At 37.5% G+C, this 25,789-nt stretch overlaps 1 protein-coding gene across 1 annotated transcript in view; it reads right to left on the minus strand.

The window, feature by feature from the left end:
- Window positions 1-25,789, minus strand: part of Clvs2 (clavesin 2) — a 75,281-nt gene that overhangs the window by 31,597 nt on the left and 17,895 nt on the right. The window contains exon 2 of the mRNA XM_038340583.1: window positions 25,353-25,527. Coding sequence (XP_038196511.1) covers window positions 25,353-25,527 — 175 coding nt within the window. The remainder of the gene's footprint in view (window positions 1-25,352; window positions 25,528-25,789) is intronic.

A 25,789-nucleotide genomic window follows, 5' to 3' on the forward strand; every position in this document is an offset into this window, starting at 1 on the left:
ATTTTAATAACTGAAAATAATTATCAAATAATAATTATCTTGGTACTATTATGTGGTTTTCCCTAATTGAAGCTATTAGTCACTGTCATGAAACTGGTCAGAGTACAGAAATGGAGGAAATAGATTGCTTGAAGCCAGACTCATGATTTCCAATAATTTGCAAGGACTCTTTTAGCTCTACACCACTTTCCAAGATTCTGTGGTGTCCATATGGGTTGTGAAGCAGGGGACTATAAAGATAGCTTGAGAGAATCTAAGGAACATGTTTTTTCAAAGAAGCTCATACGAACAACAGGATGTGGCTCAGGCTGAAGGCAGCAGCTGCTCTTCATGATCTAGGTACTGAGGACTTCCCATTCAGTCTCCAAACATTTGTTGCAGGTTGGGGGAAGTGAGGTGAAAAAACGGTGGGTCATTTTGTCTATTATGAGAATTTCTGTTACCTGTTAGTTTTACAGCAACCAAAAGACAATGGGGTTCATTTTGGTATCCTTACCCCTTTTCAGAATTCAGAAACACTGGCTGTATTTTAAATATGATTTTAAAATAACTTAGTTCAATGCTCCAAAGGTTTTACTGTGCTTTTCTTGCATTTCCTTTCAAATCTTGTAAATACTTAACAACTTTGATTAAGATTTTAATTAAGTCACCAGAACATTGATTTGTCCCAATCAGGACTTTTCTGTCTTTTGCTTAAGCCCCTGTGGTTTTACTGCCATGTAATAACCACCCTAAAGTATTCTTAGTTTCCTTTAAATAACTAACCTCTTCCTAGAAACAAAACTTTACAGAACAGAGAACTTATCAAACTGTTAGACATTGGGACACCATACTACTGTCAATATGTTAGTAATTAGCTTGTAAGTCCACCATAGTATTGCTCTGGATTCAAAGTCACCACTCTCCCTTAATTATCACGATGAGGACTGGAGGGTGGCATTAGACATTTGGTAGCAAGCGTATCAAGACATACAACCATGTTTATATTCCTGTGCACAGACATTGGTAACCTTTCCTTCCAAAATCTTAGCCATGCTCTATATGAAATTCCAGCCACACAACACTGCAGAATAAAATTCTTAGGAACATACACATTTTCTAGAGGAAAAAATATTATAGAGGGACTGTGTGTGTGTGTGTGTGCATGTGTGTATGTGTGCACTTCCATGTAAATTTTATTTTATTTTGTTGGGTGTAACCACAATAATATTCATAATAAAGAGGGACCATGTGATATCCATATAAACATCGTCTAAGCAATCCAATTTCTTTAGAATTTAGTATTTTCTTTCATCAATGCAGTTTCCTAGATGGGGACACGTCAGTGAGGTTTGAATTTCCTTTCTCTTATGCCAAAGAACATCTCATATGTTACTTTGACATCTGTAGGCCTACTATGGTGAAATCTTCCTTCATCTGTTTTAATGATTTACTTACTGTTTGGTTGTAAGACGTTTTTAAAGTTATCCAAGAAAAATTGGGTATGCCACTTACAACTCTTTTGCCCACGGAGCAGTTTTTTGTTTTGTTTTTTTTTTTTTTATCTTTTTAACACGGTATTTTAAAAAAAAATCTTTAAAATGTATCACTATGGAAGTCAGGGCAAAAACTCAAGGCAAAAAGGTAAAGACAACAATTACCTAGCTCTTACTTGCCTAGCTTTCTTAGACAATTCAGGACACCTGCCTAAGGATGGCCATAGTAACATCAATCTTCCTGCATCAATTAATAAGTGTGGCAATCCCCCAAAGTCAATGAAGAATTACTCACAATCCAATAGAACCAAGGCAATTAGACAATCAAGGTTTTTCTATCAGGAAATCCTAGATTCAGTCTGACAGCTAATACCAACTAGGATACCATCTAACTAAAGTATCTTTTGCATACTGTGTTTGATGAGAAAGTTCTTTGATAGGTTACAATCCTAAATGAAATTATTTAACAGCAGGTGTTTCCTGAAATAAAAATAGTAGTCTGAATGCAATCATTTGTCTCCACTACCCTTTAGATTTCTTTAAAAGTGGTGAGAAAATGTTTCATGTGTATATGTGTAGGGGTGTTGTATGCACAGATGTGTGTCCAATAAAGATGCACATAACTGTACATGCACCTGTCAAGGCCAGAGGTCGATGTTGGGTATCAACCTCTATTACTTTCTGTTATTATTCTCCATGTTCCTTTTTACCCAAGTCTGTCACTGACCCAGGAGTTCGAGTTTCAGCCACCGTAGTTGGTCAGGAAACCCATAGGTGTCACCTGTCTACCCCTCTGACAGCCCAGTCTTTACATAAATGTTGATGATCCAAACACAAACATTAATGTTGATGATCTTTATGCTTACAAAAGAAGAAATTTAACCACTTGCACTTCTCCTAAGTCCAAGAAATATTTTAAAGGCAGTAAAACCACAAACAGTTGCAGAACTGAAGGATAAATTCAACATTTCAATTACTCTAAATATGTTTTAAAATAGTGAAAGTAGACAAGTGGCCTATAGATACAGCAGAAACAACATAAGCATAGAATGCAGGGAGCAGAGGAGTAGCAGACATTTTGAACATGGGTTAGTAGATTTAAAGCACGAGTGAAGGGAAAAACAATTCAGAGTGCAAGCCACGCAACCAGAATAGAGAGCAGCCATATAACTCAGAAAGAACCTGTGGGTCTCCTAAAACATGGTTTTGAGAAGGAAACAGAATAAAATCCCAAATAATTTTTATAAGAGGTGACTGACTATAAAACAATGACAATATATCATAGGTATGTTAATCAGGATTTTGTTATTTTAAGCTAATAGCTGGGGAAAACAACTGAAAAGATTAAGGATTTTCTGGGCTCACATTTTCAGAGGACTCATTATCGTGGAAATGAGTGGTACTGTTGGAGCATGTGATCAAAATGGACTCTCTGAATGTGGCTGACAGTTAGGGCTGACTGAGAAGCCAAGGACAATGGCACTGAGTTTTTATCCTACTGCATGGACTGGCCTTGTGGGAGACTAGTCTGTTTGGATGCTCACCTTTCTAGACCTGGATGGAGGGGGGAGGACCTTGAACTTCCCACAGGGCAGGGAACCCTGACTGCTCTTAGGACTGGAGAGGGAGGGGGAAGAGGGTGAGGGGAGTCAGAGGGAAATGGGAGGAGGTGGAAAATTTTAATTTTAATAGATAAATAAATAAATATTTTAAAGAAAAAATAAATAAATAAAAAGAACTGAAGAGAAATATGTGAATGAAAGTATGAGAAACCAAAGCATCTAAAATTGAAAGGAAAACACAATAAAAAAAAGACAGCCCTTCACATAATTTGGACATAAATCAGAGAAAAAAAATCAAGAAATTATAAGATGTGATGAGCCTCCAAAGCCCATCCCCAGTCACTCCCTCATTCCACACCATCCTAAAACAGGACAACTATCTGTGACTAAAACTTTAAGTCATGAGTCTATGGGGGAGAATTATGTATTCAGTCCATAGCCAGGCAGAAGTGTCTCTAATTACAAGCCCATGTGTTTTATTATTTTAGAGATACATTCTTACTTAATACTATAATACTAAGTCAAGTGTGGAAGAAGGAAAATTAAGGTCAAGAGCCTCCTTAGTGAGGCAGGCCAGTGTGCTTCTTCAAATATACTCCAATGGGAAGACATTCCATGCATTATTAGCTGCTTTCGTAACAGAATTTGGAGTTTTACTCCCTTAGAGTCTTCTGAAGGGGGCATGTGAAAGATTGTCCAATTTTTTTTCCTTAGTTCCTTTAAAAATGTATACATAGAGAGAGGTAGATGAATCCAAGAGGCCAGCCTGGTTTACATAGTGAGTTCCAGGTCATCCACAGCTACATATTAAGATCCCCCTCTCTCTTCATTATGAATTATCATAAATATGGTACAATATAGTGTTTTAATATATTTATAACGTGAGATAATAATAAAACTAATAATATAGCCATAACCTCCCATAGTTGTGTGTCTATGTCTCTGTGCATGTCTGTGTGCGTGTCTGTGTGTGAGAGAGGGGACAGCACTTATGTCTGTTCTCCTAGGAAACTTCAAGCATACATATCATACATATGGCATTATTGACTCTAGTCATCCTCCTGAATGATACATCCCTAGAGGAGGCTCACCTTCCACAAATTAACGTTTTGTCATTTAACCAACCTGCCCTCATTTCTGCCTCTTTTATCAGATACGTGAGCTAGAGCCCACATTGTCACTTTCTTGTGGGAACAACTATCCTCATAGAGACCCCTCACACAACGGTGATCCTCTTTCCTACATTCTATAAAGATCCCAGTAACAAACATTAAGAAAGGATTATGATCTTTCCTGCGATATTGTCAGAGGCTACCCTACAGCTAGCTAACTTTTTTTTTTTTTTTTTTTGAGACCCGGGGACTTACTTTATTTAGTTTGACTGAGCTAGTTTTAGTCTCAGATGTGAACACAGAAGAAAGATGTGCTTTCATGGGGATCTGATCAGAGTTCACGTCACTCAGATATTAGCTGGACTTTGAGATTGGTTTACAGCAGAGGAGAGTGGCAAAGAGAAGCAGATCTGGAGAGAAGGTGACCAAAGGTCAAGCTGACCTTTATGTTTCACCAGCAGGGACAGAGCAGTTCTCCAAGCAAGCGATCACAAAGGAGTCTACACAACAGAGTGTGAGCTGGCAGAGAGCTTGACTCAAAATGACTCATCCCTGCCTCACACTGCCAAGGCACCAAGAGCATTAAAGCAAAATGCTAGAAAAGGTTCTTAGGTAACTGGAACTCCACTGAAGATTAAATATTCCTCAGTGAACTCAAGAACCCAGTCTCTTATCTGTCTCTTATAATAGCTGCAAAGGGCCAGAGATAAAAATCAAAGACCAGGCATGGCGCTGAACAAGAAAAGATCTAAATTTGCACACTTTTTTTTAACAGCCCACTTAAAAGTCTATTTCAAAGAAATAGGGAAAGTGATATTAAGATATGATAAGACAGACCACTGTTCGTGATAAACTATGCACCCCTTTTCAGGGGCATTTATACAGCTCTTACTGTGATCTCTGACTTGCTAAAACCATGCAAAGGCTGCAAACCCTTCACTAAGGTAAGGCAGTGTTTCTCCAAGTCTAACAACCATTCTCCCTGTCCTCAACCTTCCGAATGTTGCAACTCTTTAATACAGTTCTTCATGTTGTGGTGACCTCCAACCATACAATTATTTTTATCACTACTTACTAACTGCGATTGTGTTAATGTTATGAATCATAATGTAAATATCTGATATGCAGCATATCTGATATGTGACCCCAGTGAAAGGGTTGCTAAACCCCAAAGGGGTTGCAGGCCACAGGTTGAGAACTACCCGAGCAAAACCTACTGCACCAATCTGTGTTTTTATACATGAGCTTCTTGGTGCCCATGCATTCCATCATCAGGCTGTATTGGTTAAATATGTGGTTTATGATGTACTCAAAATGGATTGCCAGCATATTGCAGCTGTTAGCTATATTTCTCATTACAGCAGCTTTTATCACAGGATTACCAGCTTCAGCTATTAAAACGCACTTATTTTGTCAAGTCGAAACTTACCCTCAAGAAAGCATTATTTTAGAATTTTAAGTACAGCATTTATTACAATATTTATTGTTAATTGTAAAAAATGACGAAATTTAAAATCACCTGAGAGATGAAGTCTGGTCATGCTAAAAGAGATACCTTGATTACATTAATTTAGATGGGACAATCCACTGACTGTTGGGGGCACCTTTCCCAATGGGATCCTGGACTATATCCGCAAAGAAAGGAAGCCGAGGAGCCATATAACTTTATTATTCTGTCTCTTGGTGGTAGGTGTGATGTGATTGCTTTGAGTCCATGGTACACTAATGCCTGTGCCATCTTAGGTGTGGCACCTTTCACCTGGGAGCCAGAAGGAACACTTGTTAGTCACTCTGGTCAACGTATTTTATCCCAGCAACAGGAAAAGGAAGACAATGAACTTCTACTCTTCCACCTCTATTGAAATAGAAAACTTTGTCCCCTGTCTTTTTTTTCTTTTTTAATTTCTTTTTGAAAGTGTTTTCATTCCAACATTTCTCCCTTCCCTTTCATCCAAGTCCTGCTGTGTATCCCTCCCCACTCTCCTTCTAATGCAGAGTCTCCTTTTTCACCAATTTTTATTGTATCCATGCATGTAGTTGCATACATTTTTACCAAATGTAACCTAGTGAATCCATATAAGACTGCTTGCATGTTTCCAGAGGTGACCATTTGTCATTGGACAACCAACAGAGGCTAAGATATGACTGAATTAGTGGTTTCTGATGTCCAGATATGTCACTTTGTACATTGCCTTTCATTTGTAATCATTATAAAAGTCCTTTAGCCATACTTTCTTTGGCTCTTTTCCTAACAAAGTTCTAATTGCCTTTTCCTTTCAGATATATTGCCAAATTATTAGCATTTTTGCTAAACATTTTACAATTTAAATTAACATAACCCTTGAAAATATAATTGCATATTTTTCTAATGATGAATATTGCTATACTATATAAGATCCATCCATATATATATGTATATATATGCAGTTATTATTTTTTTCTTCTTTAGTATTTTACTTTGAGTACTATAATAAAAATAACACACATCGGTTGTCTTAAACGCCACTCAGTTCTCATGGTTATGAGGATGTAGAAGGCCAAGACCAAAGCAGGTGGCATCAGGTGAAGGCTGGCTTCGATATCTTTTCATATAGCTCGCATAAAGTGACAAATTGAGGCTGCAAGCTCTCCTAAGTATCTGTTGTCGGAGCACAATCCCACAGTGAAGGACTCTCCTCATGTTAACTTCAAAAGGATACAAACTTCCAGTCCATTTTCTTGAAGATAAGCTAACGAACATGAATTTTTGTAGACAGTATTAGAAGGCTGCACTCTTTAAAAACCAATTCATAAGATGAAGGAATGGAGACACAAGGCAAAATATGTAAATTGAATGTAACGGGGAGGATGCTGATCAATCAGACTTCTTAACCCTGTGTCACATACATGAGAGAACCAACAAATGAGAAGAATTATTTGGGCTCATGGTTTAAGAGGTTTCACTTCACCCTGGCAAGGGTAAGGAGGCAGAACAGAGCAGCTCAGATTACAAAGACAAAGAAGCAGAGATACATCATGCATACACTAGCTGTTTGTCTTTTCCCCCATTTGGATTCCACTCATGTACTCAGCTTATGCAATCCTGCCACTCACATTCAGGGAATTCTCTGCAGAGATTATTTCTTTCTGTAACCGCCCTCATGATGCACCCTCAGGAGTGTTTTATATTTATAAATATTTCCCCATACAATTGATACTGCAATCAAGATTAACTATCACAGCCTATTGTCAACTGGACACACTAATACACTTCTATAAACAGCAATGAATAGCTTCAAGTTAATAAAGGAACAGACCTTCTATGTCTTTGAAAAATTGTCTATGTATGTAGCAGTGCATTAAGAAGAGGACATTAATCCATGTTTAACAGCTGCTATACAATAAAAGTCCCTAGGCATACTTTAGCTGAAGTTTAAAACATCCTTGTTGCCAAACTTGTATAGATAAAAAATGTTGCTTTAGGAAGTGATTTAGTACTCCCTATACAAGAAGAAGCAGTATCTTAAGACTGCAGAAATAATCTTCCATTAGAGTGGCCCACGTGATTTCTAAGAGTCTAAGATTCTCAACTTTTCCTCTACACTAAGTTTTCCATTATACAGTCTGACACAACATGTGCATCTGCAGTGTGGATCTGCTTACAGTGATTTAGATCTATTTGTCTAATCAGACATTCCATATGTAATCATAAAACATTAATAAATAGCATTCATGGGATGGGGAGACAGGTTAATGGTTGAAGACCTTGTCACAGAAGTATGAGGACTGAATGCAGATCTTCAGAACTATTTAAATCTCAATACAGTAGCACACATCTATAATGTTAATGCATTTATGTAAAGATGGATAAAAGAAACCCTGCAATCTTAGGGACCAGCTAGCAGAAAACCTGTTGCAAAGAGAGTAAAAGAAAAGTAAGAATCAACACTTAAAATTATCCTTTGTACTTCACACTTCTAGTGTGTCACAAGGATGCCTGCCATCTCAAATGAATGTATACATGTAAACAGACATACATGTGCACATAGCACACACAAAAACACATATACCACAAAAAAGATAAAAGAGATGTCATGTCATTCCTATTAATTGAGGAAGATTATATTGGGGTCTGAAATTTTAATATTAAAATCTATAGTTATAAAGGACTAAATATTAATCCAAAAATCATAGGAAATAAAAACATACAATAGTTAATTTTGATTTATTAATATTTGATCAGATTTTAGAAGAAAATGAATGACTGTTTTTGTTTTTTAATTTTTTTAATTGAAATAGAACTGCATCACCTTACCCTCCCTTTCCTCCTTTCTAGCTAGCCTCCCTCTAACTCTCTCTATTCATGGCCCCACTCTCAACTTGATAGCCTTTTTTCTTTGATTATTACTGTGACATATATAGGTATGTATGTGTATGAAAAATATATAAATGCAAAGTGCTGAGTTCATTGTGTTGTTGGTGTGTATATAGTTCCAAAGCTGACCACCCTGCATTGGGCAATCAACAAGGACACTCATCTCTAGAAAATACCAATTGTTTTCTCTCAGCAGTTATTAGTTGCTTCTAGTTCATTGTTTTGGGGTGGAACCCTGAAATTTCCTGTCTTCCTTGTTAACATGCCAGCAATAATGCCATAATTCCAGTCTTGTTTTTACAGCCGTTTCTAAAAAAGAGTGTGCCACAGCAGAATTCCAGATATTCTCGTAAATTTACTTCTCTAAAAATGTGCAGGACACTCATATGGTAAACAGAATTTATCACTTGAGTCTAAGCAAGTGCACATGCAAACCTTTTTCTGCAAATCTTTTCCGCAAGAGAATTTAGCTTAGACAAGCGATTATTCTTTCAGTACATTCTGAATTTGTTCTCAAACCATTGTTTTGTGTAAACCTCTAGTTTTCCTATCATCTCTTCAGCCAGATGAGCTCTGATAAGTCCTTGTTTCTCCTCTCTGCAAAAGAATGGGTGAGTATCTTCTGAGAAAACCTGTGCTTCAGAGAACAAATGTGATCAGTATGTACAGGTATGGGGCAGTGACAGGCATTTGACAAATTTGCTTCTCTCTTTCCAAAGAAAAAGTTGGAGTGGTATGTGACAAGGAATAAAGTAAGGACAGGAGAAAAATAGATAGAAAACAATAAGGGGAAAGGTGTCCTCTCATTCTGTACATTATTACATGACCAGGACTGTGTGACTATATGACCCTCCATCATCTCTGTGGTAGGCTATTTCACATCTCTGAGCTTGGGCTGGAAATGGTTCAGTGGTTGAGAACATGTACTGTCTTGGCAAAGGAACTGATTTGGCTCCCAGCATTCAAGTTGGGAGACTCACAACTGCCTGTAACTCTAGCTCCAGGGGATATTATGCCCTGTTCTGGCAATAGTGAGCATGTGCACTCGTGTGCAGATACGCATACACAAACACACAATCATAGAAAAAAATAATTTTTCAGTTCTTAAAAGTATACCACCTGATGAGTACAATGATAGGATAAATGACACATTAAGTTTTTATTTTTTAATGTTTTTTACCTTTGATATTATACTTACCTACATTTCTTGCTTCCATTTTCTCTCTTTCAATACCACCCAATACCCCTCCCTACTCTCCTTCAAATTCATGGTCTCTTTTTTCATTAATTTCTATTGCATGTGTATGTTTGTGTGTGCATATACATATATATTCTTAAATATAATCTATCTAGTCCATATAGTGTTACATGTGAGTATGTTTCTAGGGCTGACCATTTGCACATGATAGTATATTGTTTAAATTCAAAAACATGTCCTATTTTTCTCCATCAATCAGATTTCTACACCTTCTCTTTTTTGACCCTCTTAGAACAACAGTTTACCTGAGATTTCCAAGACTCATTATGCTCAAAGTACATTCTATAAATTTTATTTAATTAAAATATAAATATATAATTTCTTTCTTTCTTCCTATCTCTCTTACTTACCTACCCTCACTTCATCGCAAATTCATGGGGCCTCTTCTTCTGTAACCAATATTACTAAATATACATATAAACAAATAAATATTTATCCTTCATCTCTCCATATAGCCATTGTGCTATATTTAGAGATTTAGCTCAATTTTAAAAGGCCTCATAAACTCTTTTTAGCATTTTCATCAGTGCATTTTAAGCAACATTCTTAAGTAATTCCTATCTACAAAACTATCTACAAAATGCATTTTTGTGCTATGAAATAATTTTAATAATACAAGATTGCAACTTATAAACAATAACAACATATACTGTAAAAGCATGTGTGTCTTAAGAAGATAATCTTTATCAATATTAACTTATTTCTTTCATAGCTATATTATTCTGTCACTGCAAAAAATCATATTTTAAATCATGCTACTGATGGTTACTGGACTAAATTCAACTTCCTTCCTCCAACCAAAAACTGCTTAGCATATGCTGAGTTTAATATTAGCACTATATTTGGCATTTTATATGTGTCTGGTGGCTTCAAAAACAAGCTTTCTAAAGGATGTGTGATTTTCTTTTCACCAATATATATCTGGATTTCTCTTGATCACGTTTCCCTGGGTCTTGATGTAACCTTTTTGGGGGCTATGAATCCAGACATGAGCCATCAGGATGCTAACAATGACTTGTCCAAGCATGGCAAAGTTGTCTAAGATGAACAGCTGCAGTTGTCTTTATTTTATTCATTAACTCTTCAAATTGTGCAATTATTTTTAAATAGAAACTATCTTTCAAACATGGCACATTGCTTGGTTATTTGTTAAATGACTTTTTATTTGTACAGTGCATCACAACTCTTTGGATGAAAGTATCTTTATGAGTAGAAATACTATATTTCAAAATGGCGATGCCTGGAAAGACAGAGCAGAAAAGATAAGATTTCAACCTACTTTTGCCACTTGGGTGCATCACTTTTTCTACTTCAATGTATTTTTTCCTCTCCCTCATTGAATATATTAGCAACATAAATATGGCAATGTTTTACATTAATTTATGGCGCATATGTCAGATTCCACTTAACACTATATGTAACATTTCCCATATTATTTATAAATTCTGCAATCAAGAATTATCCCTGACATGAAAGGAACATCTACCATAGCCCAAATCTCATCAAAATCCAGGGAAGCAGAGCTAAGTAGAAAGAGACATCCAACTGCTATAACAAAGGCCTTGGCTTATCCCATGAAATGCTTTGGTGTGGGCTCCTGCAGCACTGCTCAGAATAAAGGAAAGAAGACAATGTATTTGTATTTATACAGTCCTCTGATTACTTGTGCTTGGAGACCTCTTAGGGAAATAAGCTCTGAGAAAGTAGTTCCTTCTATACGTTACTTATAAAAACAAAAACAAAACCCAAGTGTGGTAGTTTGAATAAAAATGGCCCTCATAGACCAATAGAGAATGGTACTAATCAGAAGTATAGCCTTTTTGGGAGTATGACTTTGAGGCTTCAGAAACTCAAGCCAGGTCTAGTTGCTCACTGTCTCTTCCTGCTGCCTGCAGATCCAGATGTAGAACTCTCAGCTAACTCCCCAGCACCATGTCGGATGGCTTGCTTTCATGCTCCCTGCTGTGATGACAATGGACTAAACCTCTGAACCAATGTTCTGAGCCAGGCCCAATGTTTTCTGTTATAAAAGTTGCTGGGGTCATGGTGTCTCTTCACAGCGATAAAACAATAGCTAAGACACTAGATTAACCCATCAGCATCTAGTCCCTGGAAGAATAACTCCCTGGATTCTAAAGAGAAGTCTGAGCAACACCCTACATATATCAACCCCTTCATGTTATGTGCCTTCACTTGCTTCATATAACAAGCTCATACCTTCCATAAGAGCAACCCCAGTGTCCTGTTGAGTTTGTTTTACACTGGAATTGTGAAAAGAAAAAAGTTATACATAACTCAGCTTTCACTAAAACTATTGGTCTCAAAGATTTTCCTCCCCGCAATGCATTTTTTTCCAGAAAGGAGTGGAATGAGCCTGATATGAGCCTGTGAATCAAGAGGGTATACTATGTGTAAACTTTCATTTCATCCTGTAAATTCTACTCCAATATAGAGAGAGCATTTTATTTAAGGTATTTCATGTCACCAGATATGAATGGCACCTTGGTTCCTGTGTTCAATTGCCCTTGAAATGGCTATGTAACTCCCTTATTCCAATGTGCTCTGATCCAAAAAAAATGGCTGTGGCTCTAACTGAAAATGGAGGTACAAATTAGTTTGTAAAGTGTCTGTCTAGCCTGTATAAGGCCAAAAGTTTTATTCCCCAAACCATATAAACTGGATATGATTATGTATACCTTCCAGTCCCAACACAGAGGACAAGAAGACAGGAGGACCAGAAACCACTCTTGGCTATAGAACAAGCTTGTGGCCAGCCTAGGTTACATGAGATCCTCTCAAAAATAAAAAAGAAATAAAAAGTAATGAAAAATTATCTTAGGATAAATGTTCTTCTGTGTGTAAATTTACATTCTTTACTTCATGAAATTGGAGTCTGAAAACTGATCCATGTTAGAAACTAGGCATGATATTTAATATTTATTGGACTCACTATCCTTACCCCATTAATTTCATTTTGTTGAATATTTAAAATGGAACACTTATTGTCTTCTCGTCTATATTTCCTTATGTGTATATCTGTGTGCGTTTGTATACAGAAAAGTGCTTCTGTGTGTGCATGTGTGAAGGAGATACACGTGTGTGCTTGTTTGTGTGTCGAAGCCAGAGTTCAACAGCATGCCTTTCCACTTTATTGTGTGACTTAATGTATGTGCATGCATGAACATGTGTGTGAAGATATATGTGCATGTGTTGTAGAGGGCTACTTGTTTGTTTCCTGGCCGCCCAGACTCCTGAAATAACCACACAGAAACTATATTAATTAAACCACTGCTTGGTCTATTAGCCTATTATTGGCTAGCTTTTACATCTTAATTTAACCCATTTCCATTATTTTATATTTTACCATGAGACTCATGGCCTACCAGCAAGGTTCCAGCGTGTCTGTCTCCGGTGGCATCACCATGGCTTCTCCCTGACTCTACCTCCTTTTCCCCAGCATTTACTTTAGTTTCCCACTCCTACCTCTACTCTACCATTTCAGGACAAGCCAGTTTCTTTACTAACCAATGGTATTCACAGCATACAGAGGAGAATCCCACATCAGGCATATACACAAATCTTTGCAAATCAGAGAAGGTCGTTGAGTGTATTTCTCTGTAACTCTCTTCCTTATTCTATCAAGCATCTCTCATTGACATGGAACTTGTTATTATCTTGGCAAAGCTCCTGGTCAGCAAGCACAAGAGAGTCTCCACTCTCTCCTAATCCCTTCTCTCACAGCACTAAGATTATAGGTATATATAGACATGCCTCACTTTTGCATGGGTGCTAGAGATATTAACTCACATCCTCATTCGTGAGTAGTGAGTTCTTTTACACCTTGAGTCATAACTCAAGCCCATACCACCTTATTTTTTGATCCAAGGTCTATAAATTTGAAGCTCACTGGTGGGCTAGACTTGCTGAGCAGAGAGCCCCAGCACCTTTCTTTCTCCATGTCTTAAGCTCTGACTTTCCAGGCATTATGTCTGCATTTTCACATGGGTTCTGAGAATTCACACTAAGGTTCTATATGGTGGCTAATGAGCTTCTTACTGACTCTCCTGAGCAAGGTTGTGAGTTTACCAAACTTATCTTTCTGAGATCTTATTATGAAGCTAGGTAATAAAGTATCCCATCTACCTAAATCACTGCCTATTTGCAAATGAAAATGACATTCTCAGATGTAGAGTGTGAGTTCAATCCGCCCAGATTTCTTTGTCATCTATTTTAGTGTGTCCTTCGGAATTCTGAATTTGGGGAATAAGTGTATTGCATATTTCACCCCATGAGGAAATATACTCTAAAATTTCATGCATGTCATAAAGCATTAGCATCTTCATCACCACCATCACTCTCATCTTACTATTGTCATTCAGAAAAATAATCATGTCTTGGAGAACTGGTAAAAAGAGTGCCTCTTGTCCTTCATTTCTGTGATTTTGTGATCATAAACTAGGTAAAGGGTTGACTTCTTAATTGATGTTTAAATGATAATTTTTATCTCTATCCAGAAATTTAAATGACAGAAAAGACTGCCAAAGGTACAAACTAAAAATAATTTACAAATAACCAAAACAAGTAAAATTACTTTAATGCATTGGATATTTTGAATAAATTTCATGAGAGGAAAATTATAGGTATCTCATTTCTGTTCCAAGAAAAGGTAACCATATCTTTCCCGGTTCCTCCCCTTAAGAATAAAAGTGAGGGATGGCAGTCCCAGCACTCCTGGGGTAAAAGCTGAAGAAAGAAGAGCTCAAGGCCAACCTGTGCTATGTAGCAAATTTAAGACCAAAAATAGACACTGGGGAATGTCATCCCCAAAAAGCAGAAAAGAATAACTGAGACAATTGCACAGGAGTAGTAAAGCACACTAGGTAGAAACTCTTGACCCAGACTAGCATCAAGGCAGTTCCTCGGATATGATTCTGCAGCACATACCCCAGAGCAAACACTCATAAGCTGTTGGAAACAAAGCTCACTCTCATCTTTCAATATGTCAGAAAGAATGTATATCAACAACACATAGGACTTTTAAACAGTAACTACTGCAGTCTAGATAAATACTACAGCAAGAAAAAAAATGTGTTCTCATTCTCACCCATATTCAAGTTGAGAGAAGTCAGTCATGGTAGACACCTTTAATCCCACCATTGGGGAGGTGGATGCATGAATATCTCTGTGAGTTTAAAGCAGCCTGGTCTACATATGGAGCTCCAGGACAACCAGAGAGACATAGAGAGACCTTGTCTCAACAAAGAAGAGAAGAGATATAATGTGTGAATTTAAAGGGACTGAGAGGTATCAGGAATTTATCTAAATGTACTCTGGGTATCTGTGGTGCTAACTTTAGGAAAGGCTAAGATGTAATGATGTAAATTTAGAATGATAAACCAGATTCTGTGGGCTTCATTCAATCCACTGAAAGCCTGTGTAAAAGACAGAATAAAAGAAAAAGGAAATTCCTCCCACATGCCCTCTTTCCTTTCTTCACTCTGCCTGAGATTGTGGTTTAAGATCTCACTTCCTTCAGTCTGGGTTCAGATTAATCTTGTACCACAGATGCTTCTGAATCTCTGAGTTCCATAACCTTCAGAGAAGAACTAAAACAACTCTGTCAGTCTGTAAGATCCAGGCCCTCCCATATGCATTCTTTTTTCACTGTATCTGTTGCATTGTATTGGTTCCTGTTCTCTAGAGAACAGAGTATACAGCGTTCCTAGAAACCATCTTGAGCGTTTAGAGGACTGAAGCTAGGGAGATGGTTGTGTCTGCTGCTCCAGAATGAGGACCTGAGTTTAGATCTCCAGAAGGTGTGTAAAACCCTTTTGTGGTGGCAGGCATTTAAAACCTGAGCTCTCAGCTGCAGGTCAGGCCCAGATGTCACCATGGCCTCAGTGGCAACACAGACAACCCAGACTATTATGGCTCTGGTAGCAGCCAGGAACACCTTGAACACCAACAATGTCTTAGTTGGCTGGTCTCAGGTCCAGACAGACCCTAAGCATCTGTATAGCAGTAGGAGCCACATCCATCAACCCAGAACCTGGTAGTTGCTAGGACATAAATCCAGACATGGCCCTAGGCAGCAGCACAGGCCTGATTAACACCATGGCTCAGTGTGGCAGTGCAGGCAACCCAAGTCGGCAATGCCACATGGTGCCACAGTTCTCAGACACCAACATGGCCTGACCTAGATCGTGGGCATTCATGCGGCCTTTGGTGTCACTGTGGACATGAATATCAATACATACACTGGCTGTGGTAGGACCACTGAGGATCATGTCTGGCTTCATTGTCAACCGATCCTGAGGTCTTTGATGATATCAATGGCCCATGTTGCCACAAGAGGGATATAGAAACCATGCATTTTGAAATCCAAGGACTGTGCTGAGCCAACCCCATCCCTCACTATCTCTCAGATGACTGACCCTGCCCCTCATTGGACACTACAGTAGGAGAGCTAGCACTGCTCCCCGTGGAATAGCTGGCCCCCACACTCAGGAGAGATGATCCTTCCCCATACCCTGGGCATGGTTTAATCGAGTGTGTTTAATTTTTGATTTTAAGGGGGGGAGGGATTTTGGGAGGTATGATGCAGGAGTAAGGGGAGGATGTGGAGGGACTGGAAGGTGGGTGGAACTATAGTACATGTTGCAAAATACCCAAAGAATCAATAGAGAATTACATTAAAAAGAAAATTACACTTTGGCTCTGAGAGTGTAGGAACAGGCCCATCCTTAAAGTTCATCGACTAACCGGCTTACCAGAATTGATATGCTCCATATTTAACCAAATAGCCTGTCTCAAAGAATAAAGTGGAGAGCAGTGGAGAAAGACACCACCATCAACCTTTGACCTCCATTGTACACACACCCACATTAACATATATGTGCACTAGAGCATAGGGGAGACAATTTAGAAGATTTACTTTTTTCCTTTTAAATTAAAAATGTTAGGACATTCTTATCATTTGTGGAACCAAAGTAATGTTTGAAATGCAGAATTCATTATATCATAGCTATTGAAAAAACATATTGTACTAATATAGGAAGGTAGAGATTGCCTGCAAATTGTGCAAGTTAGGCAAAAAATGGTAGTCAGGACATGGGATGGATTGTAGGAATGATGCATTTATTCCGTTGGATTTGAATGTAGAAACTGGAGTTTCTTGAAAGATGGTCTAATTTCTATCTCCTCCTTTCATGGAAAATAAGCAAAACATTCCTTAAAAGGCTGATTGAAGAGTAATCAAAGTTACTTCATTGGTCAGCATGGATCCCTCTTCTCCCTGGCATCACAGGGATGCTTTGCTTCTATCTTTGCAACAGTAAGCATTTACTACTTCAGTTGTAGCAAAGGGAATGCCAAAGGCAATATGTGAACTACTTGCAAACCCAGCTTGTGGGATTTCTGACAGTGGTCCTTCAGGTTTGCCAATGGGCAAGGTCAGTGAATGAGAGTGAACAGAGTCACTGGGAAACACATGCAGAAGATGGCAGGCAATGAGGAGGAAGAAAGTCAGGCCACTGAGTCAGGAGAAGCACCAGCTGCTGATGGCAGATGCCTACAGAATTCATGAAAGAGATGGTTGAGATGAGGTATATACTCTGGCTTGTCAGTTACAGAAGCCAGCATTCACTTAAGTACCTTTCTCACATTTTATCATCTCATTTGATTGTGGGGTTTCAAATGCAGTCTACTTCAGGCTACAGAAACGCCATACTATTAGCTGTACATCAAAGATTTCCTTGGGAAACTCCAAGGAGACATTCCTCTTATGCCTTTTTTATGGCTTCTTCAGTTGCAGAAAAGAAAAGTAGGCACATTAGGGTGGGAGATGACTCTCACAAGAATGAGGGATGGAGAGTATTTTCATTTCCAGAACCATGTTAAGTGAATAGAATCAGAGTTTTATTCACCAATGAGATAGTACGATAGCAGAATTTTAAAAATAAGAAAAACAAAATAACACTTCCATTGATATTGCAAAAGATTTTAATTAAGTACTCAGGATTAAAAATTCTAAAGGAGAGCTGAGTATAAGTTTGAAGGCTAAGTGTGTACGTATAATATATACTACCTTTATATAGACCCAATGTCACTCAAGTAATAAATATACAAAAGTTTCAGTAGATGTTCACGTTTGGCATTGTACGTATGTGCATACATATCTCTGTGTGTTCATGGATGAGAATGCAGGCACACAGGAGCCACAGAGTGCGGAGGTAGAGGACAACCTCGGGTGTCAGTCTTACACCATGTTTGTGACAGTGTCTCTGCTGTTTTCACCTAGTTGACTGGGGACTCTCTTGTATACCTCCAGTGTCTGAAGGGTGCTAGGATTGCAGTGTTCATGCTGTCCATTCAGCTTTTAAGTGGGTTCTGTGAATTCTTCCCATTCAGTTCCTCAGGCTGAAACTCAGGAGAGAAAGCACTTTGCCCTCGGAGCCATCTCCCCAGCCTAACCATTTTGCATCTTTGATTTGAAGATACTGATTAAAATGAGGTTCTGCTAAGAGGAGAGAATGCATGATGCATTTATGTTGCTGCTGTAATGAGTAAGAGAGAAAAGCTATATTCATTCATCTCTAGCTTCTGGTTGAAGATACATCTAAACCAAGTTAAAGAAATGAAATTCAGAATACTTCATTATATCCTTCAGTTTGCTTGATAGATAATTGTTTCCTTTTCATTCATTGAAATTTCAATGGCACAAACAAAAATATGGGTGTAATTTCTTTCTTTCCTTTTTGTTGTTTCATTGGTTCAACTAATTGAAGGTAAATGATAATAAGCCTTTGTCAGCAGTTCAAAGAGAACACATATTAAGTCTTATTGGTAGTTACTACTGCTTTTTGAGTCGGAAAATGTGTGTTAAATAACTCTACAGCACAGAAATCTATGCATTTTTTTAAATTTAACGCCTAGTTCCTCACAACCAGGTATTTTGAGCACACTTTGCTGTTAAACAAAGGAAATGAATAGCAGTCTGATCTAGTAAAAATGTAGATCCTATATACATATTTGCATATGTGTGAGTCTATATATGAAACACTAGTGTATACTATTACCAAAGTCTTGACCAGCTCACTGAACTAAATTTATATATAACTTTTATACACCTAATGTCAGATTTTAAGGGAAGCGGTGCCCTACTTCTATGAATTAAACCTCTCAGCCAAAACATCCTCACACCACAAAATCAAGTGATTTCAGTATTTTCACTCACTTTGTTACAGGCTCAGTAACAACTTCCTGAAAGGAAGCATACTTAGCTCAGACAGCTATGCATGTGGTAAGAAAAATGTGACTTCTTTTTCCCACACTGCCCTCGTCACTGTTTCTCAATACAGTTCTGTCTGTGCATACAAAATGTGGAAGTAAACGCTGCTCCCTCAGGCTGTCTGAGTGAATACAGATCATGCGACCGTGTGTTCCTTTGCCAGCTAGGTATCATTTCAACACCGTCTAGTCAATCCTGCCTTATAATTCAAAGGTCGTTTGCAAGCAAGAGGTGTCTGCTATTGTCCAAATGCTGTGTGCCTGAAAACCACTAGCAAGCACCACAAAGAACAGACTCTAGGTTTCCTATAAAACCCTAAGTCTATCAATATTTCTTTTCTTATTCTTGATTAGCTTCCCCACACATGTGCATGCACACATATGGCTTCATAGTACCCACATTAACAGGTAGGATTTGCAAGGTTAAATACACTAAGGCTACACAGAAGTTAACGGAGCTCCTTACTCATTCGCCTTCAACAGGTATGTTCCAAGTTGTTAGCGTGTACTATGACTTTGGCAAGATTCCCCGTGTGTAACTGGCCTTCCAAAGAGTCAGAATCAGAATGTGTAGTGGCAGCACTTTCTGCCTTCTGCATGAATTATCGGAGCTCTCCGCATTAGCAAGGTCCTTGAGTCAAATGAAAGAGCCAGTGAATTGACAACATATTCTTTATTCTTTCTCAAGTCCTACTTAATAAGGAATCTTGGAGTAGCTGGCACCGTGTTAGGTACTTTACAATGGTCCTACATCTGTGTTTTATGTAGCAATCAAAGACCTATTCAGCCCCTTGTCACAGCCAACCCCTTTGCTGGCAAGCTTGTCTTGGATGCATTATGCAAATGGAATTAGGGGATTCCAGGGCAACTGTGAAAGCAAAACCACAGAGACACAGCAGGATAGCACCAAGGAAAATAGCAGAAAGGCATATCTGAGAGGCAGCAAACAATGCTGGGGGGAGGAGAGCACATTTTAAAATGTTTATAAATTGCTTAGAGAAGTACCCAAGAAATTCATAGATCAAGAGAAATAAGAGACATTCAAAAAGTATATCCTCATTTCACTCCAAACTCAAAGACTGATCAGTTCCAGGTATTTCCAAACTTTTCTTGCTTTAAGGGGATTCCCAGGAAGGAGCTTTCCATCTATAGGTCACATTCATTAAAACTTATATTGATTTTAAATGAACCTTTCTGTTTCCGTGACTACACTAATCAATTAACTTTTTGTAAGTGGCAAGACAATTTTCTTTTTTTCTCTCCAAAGAAGCTTAAATATATTCTTCTTTCAAGCAGAGCTAATATTGACCATATTTGTCAAGAAAATGTACTATGTTGATCAAAAACATTTGATGCCTTTTATATTTTGAAAATATTTGATATTCTTTACGAACAAAACATACAAAACCCCCTTTGTGTCAAAACTAAACACCTTGTAAATGTATCCTGGCATTTTTAAAAGATCTCCTGGGTGCTAAAAAAAAAAACTGTCTTTACTTCCTCCCTCAGAGAACTGAGTCAGTAGGCAGTCAAGGAGGTTATTCACCAGAGAACAGATTATGAATCTGGTGAGTGGCGACAAAGTACAAAAAACAGGACAGTCATTTGTGACTTCTTTCACTAGAAGGGAACTTCCATATTATGGACCTTTCACCTGTATTTAAATGTGAGAATTTGGAGTTACTTTAAGCTGATACCACCTAATATTTCTTTTTTTAAGCCAAGAATCAACAGGAATCCTTGGGAACCCAAGACTTCGGAGATGTATTGATGTCCAGACACAGGTAATATGGACTCAATACTAAGTATCCACTGAGAAAATTTGGCAAAGTGCCTTAAATTGAACTTTCACTTCCAACTCTGTAAATGAACTTGATTAACTTAGGGGTAATTTGGGGGTTCTCAAGATCCAGTTTCTTATTCTTTTGCCCTATTTCTTCTTCTACTCAGAAAATCTTTGCAAAACAGAAAAGTGATCAAGACATTTCCCCACCCCCAACTGTCCTGTCTGGAGAGCACTGGCCAAATGACATAGATTGAAATCTTTTATCCCAGTGATCCAGATCATGGCCTGCCTCCCCAAGTTCATCTTCCTTATTTTATTCCTTCCTGTAGTCACAGGAATGGATTCATTATGTATTCCCAACTCTCTCTAGTTCTGAGTTGAGTTGTTCAAAGTCCCCTTACCTAAATCTCCTTCTTGTCCTTGTCCCCTTAGCAAACTTTTGCACAACATTCAAAGCCAACACTATCTTCACAAACAGCACCTTTACAGCTATGGCAGGACTGTTTCATCAAAGAACTAAATGCTAAATTGCTCCAAAAGAAATAATATCTTTCTTTTTTTTTCCTGACTTCCCAATTGAAAGAACTTTTGTTTTATATCCATTGTGAAGTATAGAGAGGCTATTTAACCACAGGAAACAAACATTTAAAATTTTAGTTATTTATATACAACATGAGCACCAAGAGAAAAAAAGAGGCTAAATTTCTAAAGTCAATCAAATACATCTCAGATTGAGAAATTGCTGCTTTTCTCAATTCTTAAATTTCTCAAAAAGGAAACAATCTATCCTTATAACTAAAAAAAAATGTTACCTGAAAATCATCTGATCCTCACCAACTTTAGCTTAAGATATCACCTGCAAGGTGCAAGATGTATTATTCATAATGACACTTTAAATTAGTGTAAAGACCTAGAATGAGATTCAAGTAAGGTATGCAATTTCACAAGTACTTGATGTGCAGCAGGGCTGCCATCTGGATCTAGATCTGCTTGGCTCCTGAGCATATCCTGCACTCATCCTTGCATATAGTCTCTCAGGCAACCTTGTACTGGGATCACAGGTGGACCTACAGTACGTCCCATGTATCTGTATAATGTGGGGATTGGATCCTAACTCTATCCAAGTCATTCAAAATAATTTTCTTCATGAAGAATGGGGGGTAATTATATAAAGACAAATTACATAGATAAATCAAGAAGAGAGATAAGACCTCTTCAAAATAATAATATCATTCATAAAAGGCCTCATTAAAATAAAATTCCCATCTTCCATAAGGCTCACTGGTAGCTTTTCTTATTTTTGGTTCAACACCTTAGAATATTATTTATATTTATCTAAGTAAAAGTCACATTATTGCAGAATTGCAATATACTACTGCTGAGCTACTTAGCCATCAGATTTCTTAATTTCCCTGGTTGATTTAGTTGGGGGAGGGGGTTTACACTGTGGCAGTGGTGGTAGTCTTGGTTCAAATAACTTTAGGGGGAGGTAACTAAAATTGTGTGTCTTTATTTCATACATGTTTTTGACTCATGTTTATCTTGAAAAACAGCTAATTTTATATCCTGATTGGAATATGAAACAGGGCTCAGTAATAGTCTTTTTTCACATAGTAAATGCAAGCTAAATTAGAGACTTAATTTGAAAATTCCGTTTTCTTACTTCACTATGAGGCTAAGTGTAAGCTTACGTGTGTCATAATGGAAAACTTACAGCAATATTAGGATGGAGAATCACCACCATTTTAGAGGTAGTTGTATAGACACAGATTCAAGAAAAAAATAATTTTAACTGATGATAATTTGGAGTTAAAGTTTAGTACACTGTGTGGTGGTTCAAATCCACTCCCATAGGTTCAGATGTCTGAGTATTTGAGCTCAGTTGGTAGGGTTGTTTGGTTAGGTATAGGAGGTGTTGTTTTGTAGGAGGGGGTATTAATTTATTGAGAATTTATTATTGAGAATTTAAAGACTCACGATCTCTACTTTTTTTTTCTGCTTGTGTTCTGGTTCAAGTACTGAAGTCTCAATTTCCTGCTCAAGCCACAATGCCCCGGCATTTGGCCATCATGGACTTTTAACCCCCTGGAAACTATAAATCCATATAAATTCTTTCTCTAATATGTGCCTTGGTCATGGTGCTCTTTCTCAGCAGCAGAAAAATAACTAATACATTGTGTAAAATACATTCTCAGGAAGACCTTCTTTTTTTTAAACATTTCCTGGTTTTTCTTATAAATGTTTTAGGCCTGTTTACCACATGTTCATTTTGGAGAAAATAGGTGCTTGAGTAATTTATGCAGAATAAAGAAAAGGAATATGTACAATAAAGCCTGTACAGGAAAATAGAAAACATTTCCATTCTAGACACAAATGAAGCATTAATCTGACTAACTGTAGCTCATGTGAGGTTCACACCAACCAACTAAAGCTCTGACAGTCATCACAACAAGAGCTTACTTTAAATCCCTAAGCTCTTTTCTATCAATGACTTAGTGAAGTTATTAAGGGTATCTCATCCAGCACGTGTTGGATATATATGAGTTCTCCGTCTTTCCTCTAACAGAAAGTCTAGTTCAGCTTCTATATAAATAAAAATTAGACCCATGCTAAATAGAGATAATAATTGGCTGAGGTGACCAGTCTGTATAAAGTGGTTGCTGGTGATAATTTCTTCACAAGTTGAAGAACACTTTATGGATTGCCAGAAAGGGGCAGAATGCATGATATGCACATTGTACAATATGCATTATCCTTGCCCTCTCTCTGTTCTTATTAAGTGTCTCTATGAAATTATAAAAGAATAAGTCGGCAGCAAAGCGGACTCACCAAGCTTGCTTCATGGAAAACCTATGTGGAGATCAGTGTGTCTGATTCAGTACAATGACAGGTCAAAAACTGTGAACTAAATTTGGTTACTATGTCCTGCAGCCTGGAGGAAACACCATTGTTTAGAGGTCAGTGGTTATCGATTAAGTTGTCTGCAGAAACTAACAAAGATAGAGTGAGATAAATATTGTTTTGGTTTATTTATCATCTCAAGAAAGTGCAATATTTTTCCTAAGGGAACATTAAATATATAATTTGTCATTTTAAAATAAGAGATATTCTGATTGAGAAAAATGGTAACCTACATACTTCTAGAATATGTGTTGGGAATAAAACAAATACTAAATAATATCATTTTGGTGAACTTATAAATGTTCTAGGAGCTCTAAACTAGTTCCACAAATTAAACAAGTAGAATTCAGGACAGAGAGAGAAAACAGAAGAGTGTTAGAGACTAACTTCAACAAAGATACCACTTGCCAGTTTAGAGGCATGGGATTAGAAAAATAAGTAGAGAGAATGAAGATGCGAGTGAAAATAATAAAACAGAAGCATAGGCTAGTACTGGAAGGGAGTTCCACTAATTATTGAAAAGCTATATCATTTAATTTTGTATACACATTTATACTCCAATACAACGGGGGGGAGGCAAAATAATGGTCTAACATGATACATAGGACAGCTAGAACAATTATTTGCTTCAATATTTTGAGACATCAAGCCATTAATTCATGAGAAAAGCATTCTATTGTTTAGGTAGTGAATCCCCGCCCCAGAACAAGTACCTTGAAGACAACTCCTTAGGTCAAAAGAAGGAACAGAAGTATACTTGAATTCTCTGACCTTGGTCAGGGTGGAGTGGGTCTTAATGTAGAGGCCATCTTAATGTCCAAAACACCAAGTGACCACAACTTAGGTCAGAGTATGTAGCTACACTTGATGTTAAAAACTTCAAACAAGCTAAAACTCTGTGACTTTCGGACAAGGTGAAAATCAGTTCACATTTTTGAGCCTCCACAAAGAGTATCCTAAAAGTTAACAAGACTTTACAATAGCAGGATTATGAATGGCACACAAAAGGCCTCATTTCTCACTTTATGATTCTGTACAAGTTAAATATTATTCCTTAGAAAGACTCACTATTGCTGCAAAACTTACCACCCCTTCTACTGACAAAGAAAAGAAAGCAATAACTCCAATTACATCTGAAGAAATATTTCAAAACAGAGTTTTATGCCTTAAGGAACTATAAAGTCATTGATTATTAATTATAAACAAGACAGCATAATTCAGTCTCAAGTTCACTAGTTTATAAAGTCGTTAAGTAAAGTTTTGTTAATTTGCTCACATCACAGAAAATGAAATGAAGCAAAAAAAAAAAAACAAGGCTAAATACTAATACATCAAAACCAAAAATATAAAGTACATGTTCTGGCTGTCAACACAAACACCTTCATTCAACCCTTATACTTATGTGTAGACTTAGAGCAGGCAGGCCTCACCTCTTAGAAGGTTCTTGTACTTTCCTTGTTCAATCTTTTGTTCCAGGATTGTCCTTAAGATTTGTGCTAAAAATACAAACTCTGCCCTTTTGCGTTTTGTCCATTATTCCATAAGACATCCAATATTCTAACATATGAGACAAGTAAACTACAGGAGACAAGGAACTGATAGCAGCACATCCTTACCTGAAGGCCTTCGATGGCAAGTCGCAGCATGCTGGGTGTGAGCTTGGAGGCTTGCTTGAAGGTAAAGTTACTCCAGTCTATGATCAAAACAAATCCATTTACCTGCAGCTCGGGGTCTTCAATCATGGCTTCTAAAGAAAGTAAGATGGCACGCAAAATATCCACCAGTGTGTACCTATCAGCAACAGAAAAGGACTGAGTTAAAGCTACCAGCCACTTTTCAGAGCTGCTTGGGTATAAATTATTGAGGTTTTATATCTGGGTGGAGTTTAGAGGATGTGTTGTCTATTTCTATTTGTTTGATTGACTATTTTTTTTTCTTTAGCAAACTAAGGATTCTCTTTAAAAAGCCCTCAAAATTTTCCAGGAAAAGATTTTTGTGCATGGTTTTAAGAAGAGAGTGACTTGAAATGAGCCATGAGAACAAAGTAGAAACT

This window comes from Arvicola amphibius, chromosome 8 (assembly GCF_903992535.2).
Source record: "Arvicola amphibius chromosome 8, mArvAmp1.2, whole genome shotgun sequence".
NCBI lineage: Eukaryota > Metazoa > Chordata > Mammalia > Rodentia > Cricetidae > Arvicola > Arvicola amphibius.